A 20,313-nucleotide genomic window follows, 5' to 3' on the forward strand; every position below is an offset into this window, starting at 1 on the left:
CAAGTCTCTCATCATCTGATTGTTGTAAACACAAGTCTGGCAGACCTGGCATCACGTCTGTGCCCTGTGGTGTTTGATATCCATGCCAGCAGTTCATTCTCCACAGCCGTTCCTTTACTTTCTTTTTCTTTTCTTTCGTTCCATCAGGTTTATATTAGATTTATTTTAGAGAACATTTAAAGGTTATGTCTTGGATTGTAGGTGGGCTGAGACTCCAAAACATAGGAAGGAGTCAATGTAGAACTTATTTATAGAGCACATTAAAACCAGCATCAGTAATGATGTAACCAAAGTAATAAGCATAAAAAAAATAAATAGAATGAAATAAAAGAAAATAAAACAGAAAACAAACAAATGACTGTGCGGGAGGACCATCTTGATCACTCAATGGCACACAAAGCAAGAGAATAGAAATGTGTCTTTAAACCGTTCAGTTGAAGATGAGCCCTTAGACGATCTGCCTGATGTCACTTTGTTTCCTGTTCTCGACACTCGCAGGACTTTCACTCAGCAGGATTGTGTGTCAGCGGTGTGAGGAGAAGAAACATCTCAAGGTCCAACTCTGTGGATGGCCCTGCGTGTAGGAGGAGTGTGCAGAGGTCCTTGTTCTGATGGCGTGAATTTACTTTGAAAACCCTAAAGGACATCAAGGCTTCTCTGTTGGAGACAGCGGACAAAGTGCAGCTTAAACTGATTTGCTTTGTGCCGTCATAAATAAAAGGAGACGTCTGTGTTTGAAATTAGAATGAACTGATTTTGTAGTTTTCTGTTTATTGTGCAATTTACGTTTATTTTAGCAAATACAAAATTCAGGCGCCTTATTTATATTGTGTTGATCGAAGAAACTAAAAATAAAGTTTATGGCAAAAAATTTGATGTACAAAGTTTCATACCGTTATCACAGGCTGAAATCTGATGAGTGCCCCGCCGGTCAAATCATAGAACTACACTCGCCTGCCACCCAATAATAAACAATTATTATTAATAAATAATGTGTGCCACCCGTGAACATTTACACAGTTAAAGTCCTCGTCCACCTCCAGATGCCACCCAAGTCAAGCGCTCATTTAAACTGCGTGGCCCCTAATCTGTGCCATGTCCCCTTTGGCTGCTTGTCATCCTAATCCGCTGTCACCAAGTCCTCCTTCGCTCCTCAGTCTCTCCTGTTCCCCTGGCATTTTGTATTCTACAGGCTGATATCTTCGTGTTTCATTGCTTGTCTCCCTGTTTTCTTGCTTCATGCCACACACAGTTATGCTCAGCAAATATTCTCTTAAGTTTGTAACTTCAACATGTAGCACATTTGTTTGTGACATTGTGGTGAAGTTTCCTGGATGTAAAGTGAAAATGATTCACGTGTTGCACAGCATTGGCACAGACATGCAAGGTAAGGAGAAGCAGGTGAGTGTCAATGGCATCTGTGCAGCCATCCAGACAAACGCCACACCTCAATACAAGTGAAGATGAACGGCTCACGGGTGCCTGCTAGACAAGAATAGACAAGAGCCATCAAAAGGTGTGGGGCAGCCACCGTATGTCGTTACCTGGATGCAAAATTGGGTTCAATGGTGTAGAGTTGTGTGCAGGTTTGAGTCCAAAACAGAAGGGATTGGTTGGCACAAAGATGGCGGCTTTAAAGGAGAGCAGAGGAAGTGACATCATCAGAGCCAGGCGGGACGTCCCATAACTGGTCTGCAGAGAAGTGAGTGAGAGAGGGAGAGAGAGAGAGAGAGAGAGAGAGAGAGAGAGAGAGAGTCAGTGCACTATGCCACCTCCTGGTCTGGCATGGAATTACTTCTGTTCATCATTATCATTAACACCATCAAAGATGTAGAGGGTTCTGAGTGAAGAAGAGCTCCACACAGACTATCAAGTCTTACGACATCCCCTCTACACCGGGGGCTCACTTCTACTGCTCCACACTCTAACACATCAAATGTTTGGCAAGAAGTGCCTCCCAACATGACGCCAGGGCCAGAAAACCCAAACTGTGCAAAGAGAGCGCAGCAATGAAAGGACGAGGGCTGATAGACCGATGAAGAGAATCGCTCCGCCAGGACACCAGGTGGCAGTGTAGCTTAGCTCTTCAGGGCTTCTCCTCTTAAAGACAAGATGGGACTCAGGGGGTGCAATAACTAGAGACACCACAACAAGGGCACAGTCGGTCGGGCCTTTAGATGTCTGCCATTGGCCCCATAAGTAGCGCCATGGTGGGCTTTAAAGGCTGCGCCTTATCCTAGTCCCACTGATGTCACAACCTGAGATGGCATAAATGCTGAGCAGGAGGGCAGAAAGGGTGGCAAGAGATAAAAGGACAGGAGACAAGTTAGTGGTGGCACATACTGGCAGTGGGAAAGTGTTCGAGCAGGACCCCAGATTGAGCGGGCAAAGATTGTGCCAAAAACATGCCAGGGGTTTATTGTGATGTTCTCCCTCTGATCGTGTCTCCTGTGTATGTTTTTTGTTAATTTTTTTTCCAGTCACTGCTTTTTCAATATTTTGTCGGCTTTTTGGTAAGTTAGAGTTGTTGTTTTTGTGTAAATGGTGCCACCTCTCAGTTATATAGTGCCTTTACGATGGTCAGTACCACACATGTATTTCTACTGTTACAGTGCGCACACATTCTGGTGACGTAATGTGACTGTGATATCCCGTGTAGTGGGAAGTGGCCCCAGCCTACACTCTGGACATCTGATCTGATCTGACATCTGATGATTTCTTTAACATTATGGGATCCCCATCTCTGACTCAATCAAATGTCGGCTTTCTCTTTTAGGCGCACCGCACTTTAAACCACCTGCTCTGGGCAGGCTGCGAGGACACCGGTGTGTAAAAATGAACACGTGTGCTGGAGTCCGTACTGGGCATTATATCTGCTCCACGTGTGTCCAGACACACCTCACCTCACAGCGCTCACCTGCTAGACAGCCTGGCGTTCTCGGGGCAGTGCCCTCAACACACCAAAGGTAAGTGCACCTCCTTATAATCATATAAATGCTGCTGCTTCACTTTCAAGGCCTCTTCAACTTAAATTTGGTAATGACAGTGACACACTTTGGGTTTGTGGCCTGAAGTCCTGCTGCCCTTTGCCAGCTCATGCTGTGTTGCTATTTACCTTCAGCCCACCCATAATCTCTGCCTGCCTTCGGCACTCGAGTCACTTATTATGCAAATCAGACCCGCTTTGGTGACAGACTTCACGGCTGAAGGTCCCTGACTGTGAACTTCCTTTAATCAACATTTGAAAATTCAAATATTTCTGATGTAAATAAAAGAAGAAGGAGGAGGAGGAGTGGGCAGCAGTGGGCATGGAAATCAAACACCTGAGATACGGGTGGTGTGTGTGACCAATCAAATGAGGAGGCCACTGAGCTCGCCATTTAGACTGGGTGGGCATGAAGTCCTCATTGTGCCAAAGACGGTCCCAAGCCGATCTGTTTGACAAATTGGTGGACGTCGCCATCCCAGACTCCTGACAGACCAAAGGAGAAGGAAGTGCCAACACTTGGCCAATAAGGACCCTGCACTTCAAAGGAGGTCCAGATGGATGAATTTCAAATAAATTTTAATTTGCATGAAAATACCATAAAGTAAGAAAAACAAAAGTTCTGAGAGGAAAACTGCAGGCACCCACTTTGAGGTGTCTGGCCTGTTGGTGGACATCCCCAATATAAAAAGGGTCTCATGTGGTGCAGGGAGAGCCATCTACAAATAAACATAATCCTGAAGAAGGTGGACATCCATCTGACCAGCTGTCACTGAGTTTGGCCACCAAACCCCAGAAATGGCCCAGAGCTGGATCTTTATGTTGAGGAGGCTCAGGTCCTTTAATAATATGGGGGCTAGCAATGTTCTACCTGTCCATGATGACCACTGTGCTGTGGTCTACTGAGAAGAGTAACATCTGATGATTGTACGAAATGGCAGACAAGAGGAGGAGGCCATTATGACCAAGGCTGCTTGGCCTCTCCATGATCTCTGGTCGTGTAGTCACCGAGGTGGGCCGGGGGCTGCTGCTGGGGTCTGCAGACTTCAGACTCTTCACTCTGTGTCTGTGTTCACCCTGGTCAGTGTGCCAGGTACATTAGCACAGCCGTGACTTTCATTTAGAGACTCTCTGCATTAAATATACACTTGGGGTACTGTGAGTACAATTTGGGGTCCTGCACTTGTGGGGTCTGCACTTGATGTTTTAGAGTTGTGTCCGCGCTGAGCTCTGTGGTGTTTGTTTAGCAGATGAACTAAGGGAGCCTACCTGTCTGCGCATCCATCTTTCTGTTCTGTGGTGACCTTCACTGTCATCTATCATTTGGTGCCAGTCACGTCTGCCCACCTACCTACCTACATATTACACACTATCTTTCAAATCCATACGTCTGCCCATATGTTATATAGTGCCTTTCAATTCTGTCTATCGAGGTATTAAGGTGACACAAAGTTAGCCAAAGACTTAAAGCTGTTATTGTGGTTAAAAGTGCGAGATTCTAATACTAACACAGACGGCACATTTGCGGGTATGCATTGTATGTCCTTCTCCTGCCCCTACACTTAAAGACCTCACACAATATTTAAAAATGGCATGAGATGCTCCAACTCGGGACAATCTATGTCACACATATCATGACAAGTGTTTCTTGTACATATCACCAGCTTGTCACCTAGTGCCACCAAGTCACAGAGCCTCACACAAAGCCTCGTTCATCTCTAAATAAACTAAAGATGATCAAACACACGGACATGTGGGATTTGGTGAAGTGGTGTCCCAAATTAAAGAAGCTGTCACATGTCACTTCTGGATGTGGCAGTGGAGAAGAATCTCATGAAACAAAGAGACCCCCAGAGCCTCTCCAAGCAAACGTGAGTTTGTCAGTTATGAAAGTGTGCAGTTTGTGGTAAAAAAGTTTGTCAATGTGCCAAAGAAAATGTGCTTATGTCTCAGGCCCCAGTGACATGGTGACAGTAAGTCAGGATGAGACATTTCACGGGCACAGGATGTGATGGTTGGTGAAGAGGAAAGTAGAACCTCAGAAAAGTGCAGTGACCTTAAACCACATGTGAACACGTGGAAGTCGGATCCTCATTTCAAATCAGTTCAATAGATAAAGGTGACCAAATCGGACAAGTAACTTGGAAAGGCTGGATGTGGCAATCATTGAGTTAACAGGAATGCTGGGAAATGTCAGTGCAGCCCTCGTTTTAATCGTCCCCTGAAGTGATTTCAGTCTCCATGAGATGCAAGGACCAGGAAGGACCCAACTTTATATTGAGATGACAAGCCTGGTCAAGTCTGAACTGAAGCATCTTGGCAAAGAACATCCAGATGCCCAGAATTGATGCCTAGGAGTCAGTGCTGCCCCATAAAACCCCCTGGGCCTCCTAAAGTCCTTTTATGAAATTAAGATTGACATACGGAGTGATGATCCTGCATCCTGGCTTTGAATCTTGTGCAGATTCTTGGTCACTGAGGCATGTGCCTGTTCTCCTCGTGTCTACATGGGGTCTCCTGCAGGTACTCTGATCTCCCCACCACATCCCTAGTGAAGAGCAGACAAGTCACGAGTGGATCTGCATAACATGGCATATTCCATATGACATGGACCTGCTTTGCTGCTCCTTGGCATTGAGTCAGCCATGAATTTCACGATGGACACCAAAACACCAGTGAAGCCCCCAAGGCCAGCTGTCACACTGAGACCACTGAACTGACAGTCGATTGTCCAAAGTCGCTAAAGAATGTTTTAAAAAAGACCTGGAGAGGTTTGGAATGGCTGACTCCAAGCAGGCTGCAGACATCAGAAAGTTCTACAAAGTCCAAGAGTCGGAGAGCTGCTGTGTGGATTCCTCCTACGTGAAGGCACTTAAAGAGTGTCACATGTCAAATATGGTGACAGCAGGTGCTGAAAGCAGGGGGTGCACTTTTTTATTCACACAATTCTCTTAAATGAATAAGTTCAGCCCTTTCAGTGCTACATGTCATATTGCAGGTAAGATCAGGAGTGTTTGATCAATCTGGTGAACCTGCTGACTGGCTCCGTGCCCAAACTGTGCCATGTCCAGAGGTGCCATTTGTTCAGATACTGTTGACCTGGTGGAGGATATGGAATTAAAAGTTTTCCTTTTGTTACTTCTCTATGCAAAGCAGAATTAATTAAAATAAATCCAAACGTGAAGACAACATGAAACAAACAGTTTGAAGTTTAACACCCCCTACTTAGGAAAGTATTCAGGATTCACTGGAAGTGAAGTCCTCCTCCAGGATGTTCATGTTGACACATCACATGTGAAAAGCAAACCAACATCATGAGCCCCACACCTCTTTGAAGCAATAAAAAGCCCCCAGAGAGCTGAGGACCCCAGTTAGAGCGAAGAAGGCAGATCCACCACAGCAATACCAATCAGGTGACCCAGGTAAGGAATCAGCTGTTTTTCTTACACATCAAGTGTGCCGTTGAGATCAGGAGATGTGCTTGATGAGATGCTCTTCCATCACACTGGGCTGCTGAGGTCCACGATGGGACATCCTAAAGGAGCAAAGTGCTGGTGACTTCTCAGTCAATGCATCCTCACTTTGAAAGGGCTTTTCATTGCAAGTCCCATCAGAACGTACCGTGCAGAGTGTAGTGAGTGGGGTGCTGAGTCAGGACCAGACATGCAGGGGACATCAACAGGGCCATATAAAGATCTGACTGGAAGGTGAAGGCAAAGTGACTTTGGCAGGAATGATACTCATGAATGTGTTAATAACACAAATAACATAGAAGACCAGTAACTCCAGTATGAACCATAGAGTAAATGAGAGCAGCAGTTAACGAGGATATCAGGAAGGCTAGTTGGAGAGAAATACTGCAGAAAAGGTGAAGACGCCCTAAAGAGTTTCTTTAATTGTTTAGTAGTAAAAGAACAGACAAGGAGGAGGTGAAGAGAATGAGGAACAGTGAAGGGGAGCGAGAATATACCAACGCTGAAATCACAAATGACTTGAACTTGCATTTTGTTGAAGCTTATACGGTTTGTGTGAAGAAGTCGATAACCTCACAGAAGTAACAGGGACTACTAAGGAGGTACTGAGAGATTTGGAAATTGTAGAGAGAAGAGCTGCCTGGGCTACCTGTGAATTTGTCACGTCGCTCTGTGGCTGCACTCAGTGAACAGAACTGTAGAGAAACAAACTGCCTTGTAATTAAAGAGGCTGAAATCGAACAAACCGCCAGGACAAAATCAGGCTTAAGGAGGCCAGCGAGTGCAGATAGAAACCCATGACGCATATTTTTAAAAATCTGTGCACACTCGAGTAATTCGTAAAGACAAGTGGCTGGTGAATACCATGAAGGGTGGACGAGCCGAGCCAGTGAGCTTAACGAACTCCGCAGGTAAATTAATGGAGGAGATTATTAAGAAGAAGATCAAGTGACACATGAAGGAAGTGTTAGGGGACAGTCAGCATGGCTTCAGACGAGGAAGGTCGCATTTCAGTAATATGAGCAACTAAAGGATGTGATCAGAGAGGTGACAAAGTTTATTATTTAAGTTAATTTTCAGAAGGCTTTGAATAAAGTAACCCATGAAAGGTTGGTGATCAAACCAGAAGAAGGGGGGGATTCAGGGTGCAGTGCATAGTTGGGTACAAAATTGTCTCAAACACAGGCAGGAGTGGGTTAAGGAGAAGGGAAACGTCACAGAATGAGTGGATGTTAAAAGTGGCGTCCAGCAGGGGGCAGCACTGGGGCCGCTGCTCTTTTTAATTTACATATCGATCTGATAAGAATGCAGTCGACGAGCAGGCGATACTCGCACCCGTTTGCAAAGGTCTGTGTCAGCTTAACAAGAACGTTTGACAGTTACATCAGGAGTGGCGTCTGTGGCGGTCGCTTAGCAAACTCAAGGGGATTAAGACGTTCTGAAGGCCTTCAGTGTCTCAAGAACGTCTCATGGATTTGGCCAGGCTGAGGACTGCGGCAGACATTGCTGGATGATTGTGGCTGATGCAGTCAGTTGAGATTTTTCACAAAATAAAAGACAAGGAAAGTTTAAATTTAAGGGGACACTTAGCCTTTGTTTCACTTTGTTAGCCCTTGTAGAATCTGGAGTACTAATACAAATCTGAGTTTTCTTTGTCGAGATCTCATATAAAGAACCTAAACCTTCTTTTCACTCTTTACGATGTAAGGAAGGAGTATCGGTGTGGTGTTCCTGCTGCGTTCAGTAGATGGCAGTATGCTTGGAAGAAAGGGACGGTAAAGGGAGGGAGAAGATCAATGTGAGGGGTAAGAGGGCCATTTTGGTGTTGAGGTTGAGGTTTTGAATCACAGCATTTAAAAAGACGTACTGCGCGCTGCTTGAGCGGAGTGAACACACAACAATAGGGACATTAGGCCTCAAATACAGAAAGTCAACGCAGCTCCGCACATTCTACACTTTTATTATCTTTATGTTTAAAAGCACAGCAGATAAAAACACGATGGCTAATGAGCAGGAAAGGCGTCCTCATAACATTTTGCAAACACTTCATAAAATTCCTAAGAGAGGGCCTTCCTGTCAGGAAAATAAAATGGTGACCCAGCGAGACACAAAATATTTGAAAACAAACTCAAAAAGCTGAGCTCTGCATAGTCTGAAGCCCTAAACTGATGAAAACATTGAAGAAATACGCAGAATAATCACAGAGAACGATTACAAACTGCTGCTGTGTATTTTTTGGTTCACTGTATTGACCCCCAAGGGGAAGTTGACATTTTGTGTGACCTTTGCAGGTCAGAGTGCAGAGTGCAGGGTCAGCCATCGTATGGCACCTCTGGAGTACCAGTCAGGTTAAGGTCCTCCTTCAAGGGCCCAATGGAGTAGGATCCCTTCTGGCACAATGGCCACCATCCTGATAGCAGCGCAGATCCTCAGCCACAGAGCCACCAGTCCGCTCTACGAGGACAGCAGGATTACAAACATCGACGGGGTCTTTGTTGTCTGCTGCGTCTTCCTTTTTTATGTCATCTCGTCTCTCTCTCTGCACCACTTTTCTATTATCTCTGCTGTCCATTGTCGAATGCAGTTTAGATTCGATTTCACGTGAAGCGGTGTTGTACTATTTAGGGACAGGCCATCTGTTCAAGGATTTAGTAAATGTATGTGCATTCATTTATGAGGATTTGAAAGGGTTGGCATGGCAACTCGACCAGCCCACCAGCAAATGTCCTGACGTTCCAGAATGTCACAATGTCCCCCGGACTAACCAAAAGAATACTTGATGTGGGGCTCAGAGCCAAAAGCATCAGAACTACCAACACACAAAACAAAAATTGTATGTCAAAAATAAAAGAGAGATAAACGGGTCCCAACACTGAGGACTTTACTCTAACTATAATCAGACAATTCTTCATGAAGACGTCACTTAAAGGATAAGTTCAGAGGTTTTCAAGTCCAAGTTATGTCTTCACAAACTTGCTATTATGTATTTGACACATGACATTGTGTTCTAGAGTGACTCGCCTTCTGTAAATGTAAAAGAATCTCCTGCCGCACTGGCACTTTACATTGTGGGCCATCAGGCACAGAGGAGAAGCTTAAAACTCACCACATACGTCCATTTGTCAAGTCAAGCCAGCTGGCGAGTGTTGATCTGCACCTTCTGTGTTTCCTCCGCATGTTCAGGACAACAAATGGAGTCTGAAAACAATCAAAGGCAGACATCGCTTGTGAGATCCTGACCTCGTTACTGGAACACATGTGACTCTGAGGCCATTTTGACTTCTACTTCCTTAACAAAGTGTTTTTATAAATCTGAACATAAGGTGGAAAGTTGTAGAATGTTAACAAGCAGGAACAAAATCATTTTAATCCTGAAATTAACTTTAAAAAAATCTGAAATCAACATGAAAAAGTAGCTGTAATCATCACCCAGAGGGGCTGCGGCCCACCAGAAAGGTAAAAGTGAGCGACCAGCTTATCAGAGACAAACAGGGGCCACACGTCACCTCACATGTTCAGGGGGTCTCCTCTGCTTCATCTGTCTGGTCTTCATGACACACTGGCACCTTTAGTGACTCATCTTATGTGTTCTCTTTTATAGAAGTCTGAGCACAATGGCTGTAACACTCGGCTTGCTGCTGGCTGCTTTCATCATCAGCACAGTTACAGGTAAGTCATTCAATAAATCAACAAATGTAGACCCCTAAAAGTTGTGATCTGGGCACCTAAATATCACAAAAAGGAGGCAAAAAAAAAAACAAAAAGCCAAACCAGAACTTCACTCTGACCTTAACATGTAGAACAGGCCTCAGTCCTGTCAGCCTGGCCCCAAACTAAAATGGCAGGCTTTTGGTTTACATCTAAAGATTTTCTAAGGTTCAAAATCTAAAAAATAGAGAGAGAAGGAGAAAGAAAGAGAGAGAGAGAGAAAGAGAGAGAGAGAAAGAGAGAGAAAGAAAGAGAGAGAGAGAGAGAGAGAGAGAGAGAGGGTAGATTAGGAGAACAGAAAAAAACACAAAACCTCTAGTCCAAAATTCAAACCAAAACAAAGTATCTTTATATCTGAAGATATCTATCTATCTATCTATCTATCTATCTATCTATCTATCTATCTATCTATCTATCTATCTATCTATCTATCTATCTATCTATCTATCTATCTATCTATCTATCTATCTATCTATCTATCTATCATATACTACCATCTATCTATCTATCTATCTATCTATCTATCTATCTATCTATCTATCTATCTATCTATCTATCTATCTATCTATCTATCTATCTATCTATCTATCTATCACTCCTTTCCTGCCTATTCTCTTTATATTTCCAAGCAATCCAATCAGATTAAATGTGAAGGTCACAAGCCATGAAACCCAAAGTTGCCGTCTGAACTGTCACTTCAGTGTAAGCACTTTGTGGGTGAGGCCAGTATGCCAGCTGCATGATTAGGTGACCGCACACCCTTAAGCTTCACATGTAGGAGACAGGGCAATTATCAAATAAAAATACCCAGAAAACATAATAACAAACGTAATAACACAATAAAAGTACAAATCAGACAAAGCTTGATGACACTACATGAGGGTCAGAGTTTCCCACATATAAGCAGCTGGTGAAATGTGCTACTGGAGCGCGAGCAGCTCTGGGCCCTTCTCCTTCTCTATCTCAGAGGCTTAGGATGACATCCCATGGAGACTTTTGGTCAACTGTGACCATGCCATGGTATTTCTTGTCCTTCCATGTACACAGAAATTGAAATCAGCTCAGCCACACATAAGGACAGTGCAGAAGTGGACTAGTAAGGCTGTGGAAAGCCTCTCCGGGAGGACGCTCAGGTTGGAGTAGATGACCATACAGACACAGCTCCTTCCTACAAACTTTTTTTTATCAGACAAACAGTACGTCACTCCTGTGCCATCAACAGACCTTTCGAGAGACCAGCAGTGTTCCACTGTTGATGAAACGGGAACTGAAGATGACTCTGGTCATTCAATCATGTGAGATGGGCCAGCTGATGCCATGCTGAACGTGAATGGTACGGGGTGGCAGCCATCAGTTAGCATACAGAGTGGTCTCAGGTCAAAAGGTCTTGCAAACGTTTAGAATTCTAATAACATCCAATGGCCTTCATTAAGCGGTGGTCTCTGATTTTCAGATGTGTCCTACAGTCTTGAGTATTGTGAATCTGGATGGGCGAGATACAACAGCAAATGTTACCAATATTTCCCAATGAAGATATCCTGGATTGACGCTGAGGTAATGTCTCGTTCTGAGGGCTGTAAGTGACACTGGGGAAATGGTGTGACAGAATGGCATTGCTGCCTTAATATGTGATTTGTGAACAAGTCCAGCACTTTTCTGAGCTCCATGTCAATCTCCTTGATGGCACGCGTGTCTTTTTTCCCCCTCAGCCAGTTGGCAGCTTTGATTTTTTGTCATTCTACTGTACCTTCACCCCTCAGTCACTTTATTTGCACTGCATTATGGATCGTCCTTCTTTTGCTTTCTCATTCTCTCTCTGCTCTTTTTACATTTCTGTCCCTCCTCACTCTCACATTCACATTTACACACAAACAAGACAAACAAAGGGAGTAGAAGACATGAAGTGAGCAGGAAGAAGATGGCGACCTGTAAAGCCGTAGCTGCAGGCTGCACTTCGTCTGCTCCATAAACCATATCTGTTCCTGAGAACTCGTTCATAAGGCGACTGTTCATAGTGTGAACACAACACCAGTGGATCTCCGGCTCAGTCCTGGGCGCCCCGGTGGCTGCAGGTTTTTGTTTCCTTCATTTTCTCTCTTATTGATCTCATTTACAGAGCGGCTGACATTTTATCTGAGGTGACTTAGAACATCTGAGAGACGATTGGTTTCATTTCTTTTGTTTTGTTTTCCCCATTATAGGGACAGGCAGGTGAAGTGAACTGCTCAGGTCACAGAGGTTCAGTAGTGGGATTTGAACCCACAGCCTCAGACTTCAAAGCCTTAACTGCAATGTCACAACGCCTGCCTCCCCCTAATTCTGCAGCCAGCGGTGGGATTTGACACTTCAGAGACATTTGGTGCTTTTGTGTTGACGTGAAGAGCTTAGCTTTACTTCACTGCTGTCCTCTCCTACTGATTTGCTCTTTTGGTTTGGAGACGTTTGCTCCCTTAGTTTGACCCCAATAATGACAGTTAACAACGAGCAGAGCAGACCACCGGGGCAGGCGATCCTGAATGCTGAAAGGCTGCATCTGCTTCAGCGCCAGGCCCACCGACAGGCTCAGTGGGAAATAAATTAGAAATCAAGATGAGAACGATGATGAAAATTATAAAAACATTTAAAAAAAACACGGAATTATCAGCGTGTCACATACAGAAATGACGGGCACATTCCAATCAAAATGTACCAACCGTAGTTTTGTCATTTCAACATGGACCCCAAAACACAGAAACTGGGAGGTAACAGCTGACTTAGTTAGGACTGGAATTCAATTAAGAAGAGAAGTTTGAACAGAAATCTGCAGCTCTGGGGGTCTCCAGGGCCGAGTTTGAGAACAAGTGGGCTAAACAGAAAAACAAATGATAAGAAGTGGACCCCAATCCTAACAAATGACCCCAAATTCACATTCAAATAATACTAAAGTCTGAATACACACAGTGACTGACTCACTCGCTCACATATTTATCATTTAGTTCAAAAGCTGACAACTGGCAGGATGGCACATGAAGGGCAGTAGGTGCCCACAAAGACAGGGCATTTGAATAAATCTATAGTTAGGGCCAAAAACACCACCTTAAAATAAAAAAAACAAACAAATTACCCTAAAATCTCCAAAAATAATTTAACTGTTTTGATTGAAATTTGGTGACGTAAAAAAAATGAGAAGTAATGACAGAGAAATGGGGCTGCCATTCATGTGAATTACCATTAGGATTAATAAAGTATCTATCTATCTGTTATATAGCGCCTTTCACATCTATCTATCTATCTATCTATCTATCTATCTATCTATCTATCTATCTATCTATCTATCTATCTATCTATCTATCTATCTATCTATCTATCTATCTATCTATCTATCTATCTATCTATCTATCGACCAGGAGAGAAGAGGACAGACGAGAGGTCAGGGAAGCTAAAAGAAGACTTGCAGGTTAAAATGTTAGATCAATGTGGATGAGGACAAGACCTTCAGTCCATCAGAACTCGCCAGTCCTGTCCACGTAAATCCACCAAAATAACATCAAGTCAAGGTGTGGGGGTCCCTATAGTCCTCGTGCCCACCACACTACTTGGTCACGTATTACATGAGTCTGTGGCTCTCTGTGTGACATCATAACTTTTGTATGACATTTACACTTAATGTGTTTCACAACTGTGTCCACGTGTTCTTGATGAACTAATTTTTAAGTCACTGTCTCACTCCACTGGACTAATGCTCTTCATCATTTTAAACACTTCAGTCAGGTCTCCTCTTCATCTCCTTAAGGCTCAGCTCTTTTAATCTTTCCTCATCACTCACCCCCGTAGCCCCCCATAATCAGCCAGTCGCTCTTCTCTGGACCTTCTCTTGTGCTGCTGTGTCCTCTTTGTAGCCTGGAGACCCAAACTGCACCCACAACTCCAGATGAGGTCTCACCAGCCTGAGCAGAACCTCCTGTGACTTGTACTCCACACATCAAGACGCTATATAACCTGACATTCTCTTAGCATTCTTAATGGCTTCTGAACACTGTCATGAAGTTGATAGCTTAGAATCCACTATGACTCCTAAATCCTTCTCATAAGGTGGACTCTTGATTTTCAGACCACCCATTGTGTATTCAAGCCTCACATTTTTACTCCCTACCTGTAATTCTTTACATTTCCATCCATCCATCCATTTTCCAACCCGCTATATCCTAACTACAGGGTCACGGAGGTCTGCTGGAGCCAATCCCAGCTAACACAGGGCACAAGGCAGTAGTGATGGGAACTCTGGCTCTTTTCAAAGCTTCGGCTCTTACGGCTCCCGAATGGCTCTTCGTTTAGTATCATTTGGATGCTTATATTTTAGCCTAATTAAGCAATTATGAATGGTTTGTGTATAGCCTAAGCAATTTCTTATTCATTGTTTTCAGACATTACGTATTTTATGCATTTTTTCATTACAATAAATACACAGTTACTATTGTTTAACATTTTAATAAAAGCTTTAAATTAACAACTTAAAACAAAACCACAGCAAATAAATTAAATAAAGGCCAAACTCACCAACAACAACACAACACTATGACTCTTTGAATAAAAGTTTTTAGGCCAGGTTGGCATTCAGAAATGCCAGATGCCTCAGCTTAGATGGGCTGATGCGATTTCTCCTCTCCGTGATTATTTCTCCTGTTTTTGAGAAGACTCTTTCTGAGGGGACCGATGTAGCGACAATGCAAAGTCTTCCTACCATTACCTTAACCAGGCGTGGGTAGACTGCAGCCTTGGCCTCCCACCAGCTCACTGGGTCTTCAGATCTTTGGATGAGGGGCTCCTCAAGATAGGACCTCAACTCCAGCATAGCATCAGCTGTGGGATTTCTCCTTGCAGTGTCTCCTGTTGCTCTTTCGTCAAAGAGCCTCCACACAGCAGAAGCTTGTGGTTCCTGTGAACACGGCCCTGCTCCAATTTCTTCCTCTTGGCCCTCTGATGGAGGAGTAGACAGGCTGCTGGGGTTGCATCTTGCTGCTGCTGCACTTATTCTTTGAAATGCCTCATCCACAGCTCTTGTTATTAAATGCTACCTTTTTTCCAGAGCAGTGGTTTCTGAAAGCACAGTGTTGTACTCCATCCTCAGATATATAGTTCTGGAATAATTGTTTGGGACAAAGTTTTTCTGCTAGGGAGAACATACATGGGGTTTAAGGCCTGTACAAAAGTTGTAAATCCGCTGTCCTCCACAATGGAAAATGGTTAAAAGTCGCTAGCTATCATTTTAGCCATCTCCTCATCGACACTTGTTTGTTTGTTTGGCGTCATTTGTTTTGGAATAAATGTCCTTATTTTGGTTTGAACTGAAGACCGTGTTATACCTGCTGTTTTCGGTAAGACAGTGGATGCTGCAGCAGAAGTACTTGGCTCTTTTCCAGGGTCAGTGGGTGGCAGGAGAGAGGGCATGCTGTCCTCCAGTTGCACGGATGGATGGGTGCTTCTTATATGTCTGTGCAGGTTTTTTGTTGTTGACCCTGCTCTAACGGATATTTTCATATTACAAATTCTGCACTTAGCTTTGCAGTCTCCAATATCACTGAAATGCAGACAGATGCTGCTTCTTTTTCAGCTTTCACTCATTTCTTCACTCTTCTTTTTTTCTTCACGATGCGCTTGCATTTAAATCTGACAGTGTCGCTCTACGTACCTGGCCTGTACCAACACTCGCTGTCTTCGGAGCGTCTGCCCCCCTTTCTTCTTTCACATAATGGTACGATCCTAGTCCGATGTGTTGTTCGTGAACGAGCCGGCATTATGAGCCAATGTTCTGTGTGCCCATATAAGTAAAGTCCCGCCCCTGCCAAATGGATTTTCAGCAGAACTGAGCAGGAGCCGCTGAAGCTTCGGCTCTGCTCGACGGGCATCGGCTCCTCTCGTTCGCTTCAAAGCATCGGCTCTTACAGCCGGCTCGTTCGCGAACGACACATCACTAAAAGGCAGGAAACAAACCCCAGGCAGGGCGCCAGCCCACCGCAGACATTAATTTCATCCTCCACTAATCTGCCTGAGCCTGTCTGCTGTGCTGGTCCCTCTGTGATGATTCAGTTGATTCTCGATGATCTGCCAGTCCACCTGTCTTGGTATGAACTGCCAACATCACCAGCTTGTCCTTCATATTCCTATCTAAATCATTTATAGATATTAAAAATAGCAGTCGGCCCTCCCTGCGTGGAGTTTGCATGTTCTCCCCGTGTCTGCGTGGGTTTCCTCCGGGCACTCCGGTTTCCTCCCACAGTCCAAAGACATGCAGGTTAGGTGGATTGGCGATTCTAAATTGTCCCTAGTGTGTGCTTGGTGTGTGGGTGTGTTTCTGTGTGTCCTGCGGTGGGTTGGCACCCTGCCCAGGATTGTTTCCTGCCTTGTGCCCGGTGTTGGCTGGGATTGGCTCCAGCAGACCCCCGTGACCCTGTGTTCGGATTCAGCGGGTTGGAAAATGGATGGATGGAAAAATAGCAGTCACCCCAGCACTGCCCCCTGCTGGTCACCACTCTTAACATCTGCCAATCCTGAAGTGGTTCCTCAGCCCATCACTCTCTGCTTCTGGTGTCTCAGCCAATTCTGCCCCCATCTTCACAGCACACCCAGAACTGCCACTTCTTTAAGTTTGATGCCCACCCTGTCATGTGGCACCTTATCAGATGCTTTCTGAGATAAATCACATCATCTGCCCTTCTCTGGTCGTCTCCTTTTCTTGCTTTCTCAGAATTCCAGCATGTTGGTAAAACACAAGCTCCTCGTCTGAGCCCACGCTGACTGTTGCGTCATGGGGTACCCGCAGTACTCCTTGTTCTGCCAGTTTCTTCTTCAGCCCCGTTTATACTCGACATGTTCATGTTGGGCCACATGGTGAAAATGACATCACACAGTAATGAGATCCCCGCAGCGATTTAAGTACATGGTGATGCCAGATGGTGCCGTGTATCCAAGATGGCTGATTTCAAATAGAGGCTGCTGACGTGACTTCCAGAATGATCAACAAAAGGCTGAATCTGACACAACAGGCCTTCACAGTGTGATAGAGACAGGCATGCGTATGTGCAGCCTGTAAACGTCACTGCTGTGTGTCATAAGGAGCTAACGGGCACCACAACTCAGGGTGTATCGCCATTGATGCCAACCCTGCAAACCTTTGTACCGCTACAAGATTACAATTCAAAGCCTTACATTTCAATCCGATTGAAGCCTTCATTTCTACAGGATCCCTGAAATTTCCTTTATTTCTTCTAATTGCCTTTTTGAATTCTAAAGAACACACTTTACTGTAAAATGGTGTCTTGCCAGGACCGCCAACAAAGGCCAACGTCAGGACAGGCAGGAACTGACCTGCAGCATCGACTGTATGTGGCGTATTCAAGAGTGAGGAGCTCCAGCCGACTAATAATATTAACAGCCGCTAAAAAAATAACAGCAAATATCAAAGTGAGAAGCACTCGGCTAGTGACACACACACACTAGTGACACACGCTAGTGACACACACTAGTGACACACACAGGTCTACAGATACGTCTGCACATCCAACGGCACAACAACAGAAGCCCACAGACTTGGACGTGGCAAAGCCGACTAACGCAGCTAGCAGACCCATAACTGTATAAAGCTGACAGACTGATCACCACCCAGACACCCACCTCCCATTGGCACATGAGATGTGTGCCCACCATGTGCCCGGCCTGTCCCAGCAGCTTCTCTGATGTGGACGTCCACAGGACCACCATTATTGATTCCCAACAGACATAAAATTTCATAATTGTACAGACCTCATGTCTGAAGTTGGGTGGCACCTCACTTTAAAGTGACAAAGGACAGGCAGTGACACAGCTGGACTGTCCAGTGGTCAGTTTAAGACCAGCAGTAGTCTTTTAAGAGTTTGCTGTCTGAAAGCCTTCAACAAAATGCACTCCAAGTATCCTGCAGGGTAGCCTCAGGGGTCTTACGAAATCTCCAAAAATAAAATGACTGTCAGGTGCCACGACAACCACCAGTTTTTGTTGTGTTCTTCCTGATGTGTGTGCCATGCTGGCCTAACGTGGACCCTCTCTGTCACCCCCTCCTGTAGCTTTACTGCATCAGCCTTGGAGGAAACCTGGCGTCTGTCCACAGCAGTGGTGCCAACCACTTCATCACCAGTCTGATTAAGAGAAGTGACTCCCATGAACCCACCACCTGGCTTGGAGGCTCCAACTGTGTGCGGGTAAGTTGCCCTCCCGTCTGTTCATCTTTGTGGTCCTGGGGGGCTGTAAGCTCTAAGATGGCAGAGGAGTGCAATCCTGCTGCAGTGAGGGTCCCGTTGCTTACCGCAGTGCTGGTGTTTTGCAGACCTCATCATGGCTCTGGACTGATGGGTCCCCATGGGATTTTACAAACTGGCATTGGGGTCAGCCCAACAACATCGCTGGCACTGAGAACTGCTTCCACACCAACTTTATGGGTAAACCGTGTGTTCTGTTTTAGGGCTGATGAAGATGACCACTGCAATGGTGGCCACTGTCATTTCAACATTGAGACTGGATGCCACACCAGGGGTAGCCTGGCACTGGACTGGGGTGCTGTGAAGCACTCAGGGGGGCACTCAAGTCTTATTGTGCTTCACTTGAGCACAGTGTACAATAAGAGCGGTGTGTGTGTATGTGTGTGTGTGTGTGTGTGTGGCAGCAACATGTGGGACCGTCCTAAAGACCCCCGTGTAACACACTCTGGAGAACCGAGCAAATCAGACAAATCTAACTGTCACTGCGTCGACTTGTGACTGGCACAGCAGGAGGGCGGCCACCAGGGGGCTTGTTAGGACGTGATGAGCGTCACAAATAATTCAATGAGAATAAAGAGAGTGTGAGGGATTCATAAGAGCGAAATCATCAGCCTTTGTTTAAATATCAAATACTCAACCAATAAAAAATAAAAAAGAATAAACAAGACCCCGCGCTCACCTCATGCGGCCTTTTTAAGTTCTGTTGTTCAGTGGGCAGCATGGTGGCATTTGGTGGCCCTCTGATTGACTGGCTCCACACTCAGGGGTGGTTGGCACTTTGCACCTGATGCTGTCAGGGTGGGCTCTGGTCACCGTGTGTGGGTGGGCGTCACGCAGGCCTGATAACATTTGGATGGCTAAATTTCATTTTATGGGGGGCACACTGGCATGGCAGACTGCAGCCTGGTCACAGCCTGTGTGTGTTTTTTCCTCGTATCCCAAAGACATTCAACTGGAATTCTATGGGAAAAAAGCAAAAAGTATTCAGCAAGAGAGGTGCACAGGAGGTCATGTGTTTGGATTTTCAGAAAGCTTTTCATAAGAGAACCTGCAGATCAACCTAAAACACGTGGGAACTCATGCCATAGTGTGCCAATGGGTGGAACTGTGGAAACAAAGGGTTATGAGGGTGGAGGTTATTGAGATTACAGGATGTTACAAGTGATGGTCCTCACTGCTATTGTACTATAAGTGACAGCACCAAAGACGTGGGGGGCACATCAGGAGAGGGACAAACGGGCAAAACAGGCCAAAGGTCAAAACGGAGAGCAAAGGTGTCATAACATGACATGAGAATCAGGGTCTAATCTCATAGCACAAGGTCACACCAGAGGGGACCCTCGCTGAAACACAGCACTGCTTTTCTGGACCACCCTACACGACTCCACTCAGTTCTACTCCAAGGTCCTCCATGTGATCCGATCTTCACGTAAGTCACAAATGTCAGCAAAACCAAAGCGGCTCAACACGCTAACAGCACACGAGTCTAATGGACACGAACCCAGCATTCAGGGTGGGCACTGGAGGAGCTGAATGAAGCCCACTTGGCGTCAGTAACCTCCAGCTGCGTCTGCTCCGCCATATTCTGAGGATGTCAGGTGTGCGTCTGTACGTTGTTAGCAAAAGCCGACTGCGTGTGTTTGCTGTTCTATTGTACTGTCGATGGCCGCATTTCAAGATACATTTATTTACTTAATGCAAAGGGAAGTATTGCCAAAGGGCCTTCTCTTGCCATTGTGCCCGAGGCTCTTCTGGGTGAAGAATCAGGTGGCACCGCTAGAGCAGATGCAAACATTCACAAGCTGTTCATCTTTTAATCACCCCAGGGAATGATGGGAAATAAATATCTCAATGAAAATGTCAAAAAAGGAAACAA

The 20,313-nt window shown here is 45.2% G+C and overlaps 2 protein-coding genes across 7 annotated transcripts in view; one reads left to right on the forward strand and one right to left on the reverse strand.

The window, feature by feature from the left end:
* LOC114657054 (lactose-binding lectin l-2-like) overlaps positions 1-20,313 on the reverse strand; it is a 561,576-nt gene that overhangs the window by 185,057 nt on the left and 356,206 nt on the right. The window lies entirely within an intron of this gene.
* LOC114657053 (lectin-like) overlaps positions 10,046-20,313 on the forward strand; it is a 207,074-nt gene continuing 196,806 nt past the window's right edge. For 2 of the 6 annotated variants that reach the window (XM_051931871.1, XM_051931868.1), the window contains exons 1-3: positions 10,046-10,128; positions 11,621-11,721; positions 18,246-18,380. In XM_051931871.1, coding sequence (XP_051787831.1) covers positions 10,074-10,128; positions 11,621-11,721; positions 18,246-18,380 — 291 coding nt within the window. In that variant the 5' untranslated portion in view covers positions 10,046-10,073. The remainder of the gene's footprint in view (positions 10,129-11,620; positions 11,722-18,245; positions 18,381-20,313) is intronic. The other 4 variants (XM_051931870.1, XM_051931865.1, XM_051931867.1 and 1 more) reach the window with 3 other exon arrangements.

The sequence above is a fragment of the Erpetoichthys calabaricus genome, chromosome 9 (assembly GCF_900747795.2).
Source record: "Erpetoichthys calabaricus chromosome 9, fErpCal1.3, whole genome shotgun sequence".
Classification (NCBI taxonomy): domain Eukaryota; kingdom Metazoa; phylum Chordata; class Cladistia; order Polypteriformes; family Polypteridae; genus Erpetoichthys; species Erpetoichthys calabaricus.